A 7,901-nucleotide genomic window follows, 5' to 3' on the forward strand; every position below is an offset into this window, starting at 1 on the left:
TATTAAATCTGAGGTGGATTGCACCCTAATGTGAAAACATTATCTGATAAGAGTCAAAGAGAAATGTCAAAAGTGTTTTCAATCTTTTTTTTGAAATGATTATTTCAAAAGACCCATAAGGTACATTTAAAAAATGTACAATTAAAAAAATAATAATAATAAAATTACTGATGCCATTACATCAGCCTAGCTGATTATTGGAAAAGGAGTACCAAAGTACATATTCATTCCACCTGGATTGCTAAATTAGAGCTGTATAAATGCTGCCAAGTTGTTCAGCAGAGCCTTAGGGTGGCAGCATAGTCTGTTACATTCTGATGCTCCATACTCAAGTTCTGTTTGTTCTAGGGTGTTTTCATCTTTTGTAGGGATCCGTTTTATTCTGAATGCTCTTTGTCCTGAATAACAAGATTTTAGACTGTACTTCAAAATATTTATATTTTACAGAAATTTTAAGAGAATAAATTTGAAGGAAAGGAGAAGAAAAGTAAAAAAACAGGAGGGAAAGTGAGAGTGCATCTTTAAAGTGACTTGCTTCGTTTTGTTTTTTAATCCCTGAGCTTTTTTAATCTAAAAAACATATTATCAAATTCAGATATGTTTTAACCAATCCTCCTGAGATTTAGCAAGTTCAAGTAAGCAATAAACCTTATAATCTGCATTATTTTTATTACTTTATTTCCATAACTAATTTTGTAATTTGATGGGTTGGAAGATATATTTCTTAACCTACCATGTTCATCCTGCAAAACACTAAAAAGGAAGAGGAAGAAATAATATGCTTTATTCTCCTCAAGTTCTGTCATGATATTTTTAGTTGCCAAAATACATTTTCTTTCCTGTTTATATTTCAGTACATGGTGATAACATTTGTCCCACCTTATTTAAATTTACAGAACTGGACATGGAACGAAAGACAATGTAAACATGCAATTTAAAATTTAGGCAATATGTTAGGTCTAATAGTTTTATTACAATGACCAATTGATCTTTGGTCATCAACATTTATTCCTTATGCCATTTTCAACAAGCGAAACCTGTCTCCAGTGATGAAATTCCCTAGTTCACACTGTGAATGATTCAGATTGAATACATAACCCTTGCTACATCCTGCAGTACTGGGGATGCCCTTGAAGGTTTTTGTCTCTAGTACTAGTCATATTTAGCCTTATTTAGTGTTGGAATTCCTGTGAAACAATGAATATGACAGGAATATAGGCAACAAATTGCTTTCTATATAAACGGAATATAAACGCTGTCTAAAAATATAATCTCATAGAAACAGATTTTTAATAATCTTCTCCTGAAGAAGAAATTTAAATGACTCACTACTTCAAAGGTCAGACACAAAATACAGCTAGTGCCAAACTTAGCTGAAAAGCTGTAGCATTGTCATGGACAATAGAGTATCACTGCTCACATCCTATTATAAAAATGTTGGACTTCTCTACTCAGAAGATTAAAAAATTCTAGCTGTAATCCGGGTCTTGTCTGACATGACATTTTGGAAGCAAAAGCTCAGAAACTTTTATACTTAGCAGTAATAGGATAACATGCTACAGTAGTTACAGTAATTGCCCAACTTTCCTATTGCTTTTTTTTTTTTTTTAATCCTCAATTCTCTCCATCTTCCACAAGGAAAAGCAATACATATTTCAGGGAAAAAAAAAACAAAACAAACCAATAAAATCAAGTTCTCTCATCCTTTTCTGCAATGTGACTGATAGACGTCACAATGATTAATACAAGTGACTATATTTTACTTTGAATACAACAAAAACACATAAATACTGGACCAAAGATTATAGAGGCATTCCCTCTTGATTAACTTGTACATTTATACTTACTGTGAAGATATTTTTCCAGAATTATTATTTGTGCGGACTGTGATTGTTCTTAACTGTTCCAGATATTTGTGAAAGCCTTTAGAAAATGAAAATATTCCTTTTTCTTACTTTACCCAAATTTTCCTGTTAGTTTACTGAAACAGGCTTTTGAAGTACTATTGGTTTTGTTTTTGTTTGTTTTTTATTTGGGCTAAAAAGGAAGGTTAAAATAGGCACAGATATGAATTTGGAATAATGCACTACTGGAAAATCTGCACAGTTTTGTTAAAATAGGGACTAATAGACCAAATTAATAAATTTTATCTGAGAGAGAACATGCTGAATTTTATACAACTGCTAAGAAAACATAATAAATACATATAATAAATTGCAGCAATTATAATGTTCTAAACTGAGAGGATTAAGAAAAAAAATGAGCCGAGAAAGGAGGGATGAAAGGAGGGGAGAGAGGAGAAAGGAGGGGAGAAAAGAGGAGAAAAAGGAGAGAAGAACAAAGGAGAGAAAGGAGGGAAGAAAGAAAGAAGAGAACAGAGAGGAGAAAGGGAAGAATCTTGGATGAAAACAGTAAGAAAGTTAAGCACTGCCTAAGGCAGATGATTATATTAATGTCATTGGCTAAATGGAATTCTTCATTAGAATTACGGGTAATGTTTTGGAAAAGTATGAGTAGACTATCAGCCTGCAAGATATTAAACTTTTCATTTGGACATTTGTACATTGCACAAACATGAGCAAAACCAACATACAGTGTCAGAGAAAGACTAGCCAGAGACAGTAGTCAGTAAATTAGTTAAGATTTGTGTTACGCTGATCAACAAGAAGAAAAAAATTAAATATGTGTTAATACTTAATAAAAGATAATAGAAAGAAAGAAATGTGCAAGGTAAGAGGGAAATAAATTATTTTGTTTGGTTATAAATAATGGATTGTATCCTTGGTCTCAAAAAGAAACAGTTGAAATGATAATAATAAAAAAAGTTTGAGGACATCAGCCTCTGAGCAGCACGGGTCTTCCAAAAGGAGATGCTGCCCACTGCCCTTACCCTTCTTCCTGTGGCGCGGCTGAACTCCCTGAAGATGTGCCCCACCACATCCCAGGCTGAGCAGCTCCGGGTGTTAGAACTGAGCAGATCCTTGATGAAATACAGAATAGCCGTCCTCACCTGCAAGGGGTCAATTCTGGGTGTGATTTTCCTGGTCAGAAGGCAAAGGGAAGCCACCTGCACATCGGGGCAGCCCTTTGGGCATGAGCAGAGACACCAAGAGCAGTGGAGAGGCTTTAGCTACTGAGGTGAGGGCCAGGCCTTAGCACCAGGCTGTGCACTTTCCATGCACAGCACAGGGACCTGCCCGCTCCACTCTGCCTGCTCTCCCCACAGGAGCCATCATGACCGTCTGGTCAATGCCCCAGCACCTCTCTAGTCACCCCAGCCCTGCCCGTGCTGGCAGCAGCATCACCACCCCGACAGCGCTTTCTTTTCCCAAACCAGCTCACCCGGATGCTGGGGTCGCTGCACAGACGCTGCACAGCCTCGACGACCTGGGGCAGCATCTCCGTCATCATGGGCTCTGCAAGAGATGCACAGAAGCATGAGCGGAGCCACAACGCAGATGGCAGAAGGGAGCCCTGGAAGTCCCAAGGTGTGGTACTGAGCAACCCGTGGTACTGACCATCAGAGTGAGCCAGAGCACCCAGCAGACCCAGGGCTGCCACGCATCCAGGCTCCCAGTCATCGCCCAGCTGCGACTGCAGAAACAGGATGGTTTCCTCTGGGCAGATCCGGGCTGCAGGGAGGAAATCCCACGCTATGTTAGCAACAACCTCACGCCCAGTCCTGAGGTTTGTGAGAGAGGTTTTGGCCAGGGCAGCTCCAAGCATCGCCAAAGCTCCTCTCCTTACCCTGCAGCATGATGCAGTGGGTCAGCTGTGCACGATCAGCCTCGCTGTGCTGCTTGCTGTCGTCATAGAGCTGTGGGAACAAGGTCCATTTGATACAATCACATCAGCACTGAGGACGGAAAAGACACTGTGCTGCCCGCTCTCGTGTCCCTGGGCACTCTCGGGAAGAGGACAGGCAGACAAAACCCAGCCCACCCCACAGCATCCCCGAGAGTACATGCGTGGCTCTGGAACAGCCTTGAGCATGCAGGAGCTAAGGCTGAGCCGCCTTATTCAGGGGTCAGAGCTTTGCAGTCCTCCTGAGACTTAGCCAAGAGGGAAACTGCTGTAGACGCAAGGATAGGCTCCCCTTACCTGGTAAAACACGGCACTGGTGACGTCCAGAAACTTGTCCCCTGGGATTACAGACTCAATGCCCCCTAAGGCCTCCAGGAAGATAGTGAGGCTCTGCAAGAAAGCAGGAGAGGAAGAAAGGGATGAAGCCACATCTAGCCACTTGCGAGTGGAGAAACTGTTTCCCAATTGTTGCTCTGCAGGGAGAAGCTCCTGCACAGGCGTTCTTGTTTATCCCCCACCTCCCAGCGGCACCAAGAGAGTCTCTCTGCTCTCAATCGAGCCGTGTTTGGGCATCATTTGCAGGCATTTGCCACCCAGCAGCCCACTTCTCCCCCATCAGATGCAACTGGATGTGGTCCCCCCAGTTGTTAGCATAGAGCTCCTCAGGCACTCAGAGCCCCACAGTGATGGTGAAGCTTCCCATCCCCAGGAGATGAGCCCCAGTGATTCTTGGTTCCCTCCTGGCTCCTGTCTGGCTTGTTCCTTCTCTGACTGAAGAGCTCAGGAAGCCTCAGAGCTCCCTTGAACACCCATTCCTTCTTTCTCCAAGGGCTCCCCACCTCCTTCCTGCATCCCCCTGACCCCTCGTGGCATTTGCACGGGCCCCACGTCTACCCTGAGCCCTGCACAACAACTCACCTTGGCCACCCTGCAGGTGTCTTGGATCTCCTGACACGGGTGAACGAGCCAGAGGAGCTGCTCCCAGACCTGCTCTTGGTTCTGCTCCTCTTGCAGGAGAACCTCCAACATGGCAGCCACAGCCCCAAGGACGGCCTGTTTGTCCTGGAGAGGATGGCAGAGGCCCGGCATCAGAGACTGAAGGTCTGCCCTTCCTACGCAGAGGGCTTTCCCTGTCCCTTCCCCTTCCCCACACCCCCACGCCCAACAGGAGATGGGCTTGCTCTGGAGGGCAGGCAGCTTTTCCCCATACCCTCATCCCCAGCTCTTCCTGCCACAGTGCTGTGACATGCAGCTGCTCCCTGGCACAGAGCCACTTCAGGGCCCTTTGCAGAGCCAGCCCACTCCCTCTCATCACCCCTCAGCTCTCAGCCCACTGGGCACAGACAGAGCTGCCAACATGGGTGCCCCTGCTGCCATCCTGGGCTGGCAATGCAGCAGTGCTCACCTTTTCCTCCTGGCAGTCTTGCCAGTTCCACACCACAGAGAAGAGCAGCTCATGAAGGTTTTCATAGATCTGCTCTTTCTCCATGGCACTCCAGCGGCATTGCATTCCTGAGGACAAGTAATTCTTGACTCCATCCAGCCACTGTTTCAAAACTGAAAAAACAAAATAATAAATAAAATAATTTTTTTTTTTTTTTTTTTAAGAGAGTGAGAGAAAACGGAGTCTGTGAGAGTCTGCGGCATGGCTGCTCTGGGGCCGGCACTCACCAGCACAAGCGATGCGCAGGATCTGGCCACTCTTCACCTGGCCCACCACACTGCGCAGGCCTGCCAGCATCAGCCACACAAAGGGGATGCACTGTGGAGCTGCAGAGAGGAAGGAGAGGGCCACAGTCAGAGCCCCGGCAGCAAGGTAGGTGGACAGCAGCCCTGCAGCCCCCAGCTCAGTGCAGATCACACTCAGAGGGCAGAGACCCCTTTCCCGGTTGTTGTAGATGTCAGGAGGTTGAGGGTACTCTACCATAGGTGCTGAAGAGTTTGCTCAGGGTGATGAGCACCAACTCCTTGGACATGTCCCCCGTGGCCTTCAGGTGGCTCTGGAGCTCAGCCATCACCAAGGTGAAGTGCGTCCGAGCCAGAGCCACCAGGACATTGCTGGCAGCTGTCTTGACATTGCTGGTCACGCCCTGGAAGAGAGTCACTGGTGACACGCGGCCCAGGAGACCGCCTGAGGCCCTTGGAAGAGCTAAGCCACCACCATCCGCCAGCAGAACAGCAGCGTGGGCAGGCGGTTCCCTTTGCCTTTGGGAGTGAGCCCTCACCTGGGCTGCCGTCAGGTCCCGGGACACCTCTGCCAGCAGCCGGTTCACCACTCCGCACGGCGGGCGGCTGCTGTCTTGGCACAGGGCGCTCTCCAGCTCACCGTACGCCTGCGCTCGGTCACCCTGGGGACAAGGATCAGTCACGCTCGCTTTGCCCGCTGCCACCCATCGCTCTGTGGATGTGCTGCCGGGCCTGGCACCCACGGGACCGTGGCCCTGGGCCAGGAGGACAAGGGTTGCTGGTTGGATGTCCCCAGCTCACCTCCTGATCTTGCAGGCGCTGAAGCAGTAAGGTCGCAGCGCAGGTAGGGACAGGGCTTGACACCCTGCTTCTCTCCCTGCGAAGCGTACGCCTGGGCATGCAGCCCACACAAGCAAAGAGACCTGGAAGGAAAGAGCAGAGCAGCTGCTGCAGGTGTTGCTTGGAGCCAGGGCCTAGCATGCGGCCAGCTGTGGGAGGAATGCTCCTCCAGCTCCACAGCACGAGGCTGCGTGTGGTTGGTGGGGACAGGGGAGGGAGCTTTCCCCTTGCTGGGGTACTGGGGAAACCACGGTGAGCAGCTGCACTCGGCAGAGCAAGGACAGTGCTGCTGGCACAATGTCCTAAACAGACATTGGAAGCACACATGTGCTCGGGCAGCAGCATGGTGTCCAGAGAGGTGGAGAGACTCACCTCGAAGGGCTCTCAGCCTCTCCATGATAGCAGGATGCCTCCAGATAGACACAAAGCTCTCTCTGGTTCCACTTCCTGCGGGTCCCACAAGCGGACTGAGCCACCGCTCCCACCGCTCCACAAGGGTGTATGACGCAGCCACTGTGACACCACACTGCAGTGTCACCTCACAGAGAATGAATGGCGCGCCCCGGGTCAGGTCCCCAGGGCAACCCTGCAGGCCCTCAAACACAGCACGTTTGTGTGATGCAATCAGCTCTGGGGTTCCGGTTCCATGCTGACGCAGGGAATGACCTCAGCGGGTGATGGAGAGCCCCTGCCAGGGAGCAGCTGCTGGGCACCGGTGCCCGGCATTGTCTTAGTGACTGGGGACTCCATGCCGGGAGGCACTGAGGCCCCCATCTGCTGCCCAGACAACCTCTCCAGAGAGCTTTGCTGTCTACTGGGGGCACATGTCAGAGATGTTAAGGAGACTCCACCGCATCTGATCAAAAATGAATACATTAATACTAGAAAAAAAAACTTCTTTATGGTGAATGTAACAGAACAGCGGAACGGGCTGCCCAGAGAGGTTGTGGGGTCTCCTTCTCTGGAGACATTCAGAACCTGCCTGGACACATTCGTGTGTGACCTAATCTAGGTGTTCCTGCTAAGGCAGAGGGATTGGACTGGATGATCTTTCAAGTTCCCTTCCAATCCCTGACATTTAGTGAAACTGTGTATTTACAGTTTCTGTGTATTCACACAGGGTGTATGTTGGTCCTGTCAGGAATTCTGTGTAAATCAGACAGACAAAGTATTGTGTAAGGGGCTGCAGCTGAGTGAGTAAGGAGAGGGGCATTATCAAACTTGAGGATTCCTTGGCATTTTGTGGTGACAAATACCGCAAATACAAATATGAAATCCATTAGGTCAATTAGCAGCAGAAGAAACACTTGGGTCCATGTTTAGGGTCATTATCAAATCTGCTTCAAACGTAGATGCAGTCAGCTTAATGCAACGCCTCTCCTCCCGTCAGTGTGTATGTATGCACGTGCATACACAAGCACCGAAAACACGCATACCAATTATTTGCATGTGGAAATGCAGCCAGGTGAGCTCTGCAATGGCATGAAGGCACACAAATAGGCATGTGTGAAAATGAGTGTAAAAAAAGCTCCCTTTAAACATTGGATTTGGAGACTGAGCTCCCAGTGCTG

At 47.9% G+C, this 7,901-nt stretch overlaps 1 protein-coding gene across 1 annotated transcript; it reads right to left on the reverse strand.

Annotated features, from left to right (window-relative positions):
• Nucleotides 1-246: 246 nt before the first annotated feature.
• Nucleotides 247-6,742, reverse strand: LOC122180825 (maestro heat-like repeat-containing protein family member 2A). The gene is made up of 13 exons (XM_042872740.1): nt 6,703-6,742; nt 6,292-6,413; nt 6,030-6,152; nt 5,729-5,894; nt 5,476-5,574; nt 5,210-5,361; nt 4,723-4,866; nt 4,102-4,194; nt 3,748-3,817; nt 3,519-3,632; nt 3,343-3,416; nt 2,854-3,010; nt 247-398 (listed from the first exon to the last, which is right to left on the reverse strand). The coding sequence occupies exons 1-13, from the start codon at nt 6,725-6,727 to the stop codon at nt 247-249; spliced, it is 1,491 nt and encodes a 496-aa protein (XP_042728674.1). The 5' UTR covers nt 6,728-6,742.
• Nucleotides 6,743-7,901: the final 1,159 nt, after the last annotated feature.

Source organism: Lagopus leucura, unplaced genomic scaffold (assembly GCF_019238085.1).
Source record: "Lagopus leucura isolate 7727_CA_CO unplaced genomic scaffold, USGS_WTPT01 Super-Scaffold_100008, whole genome shotgun sequence".
Lineage (NCBI taxonomy): Eukaryota > Metazoa > Chordata > Aves > Galliformes > Phasianidae > Lagopus > Lagopus leucura.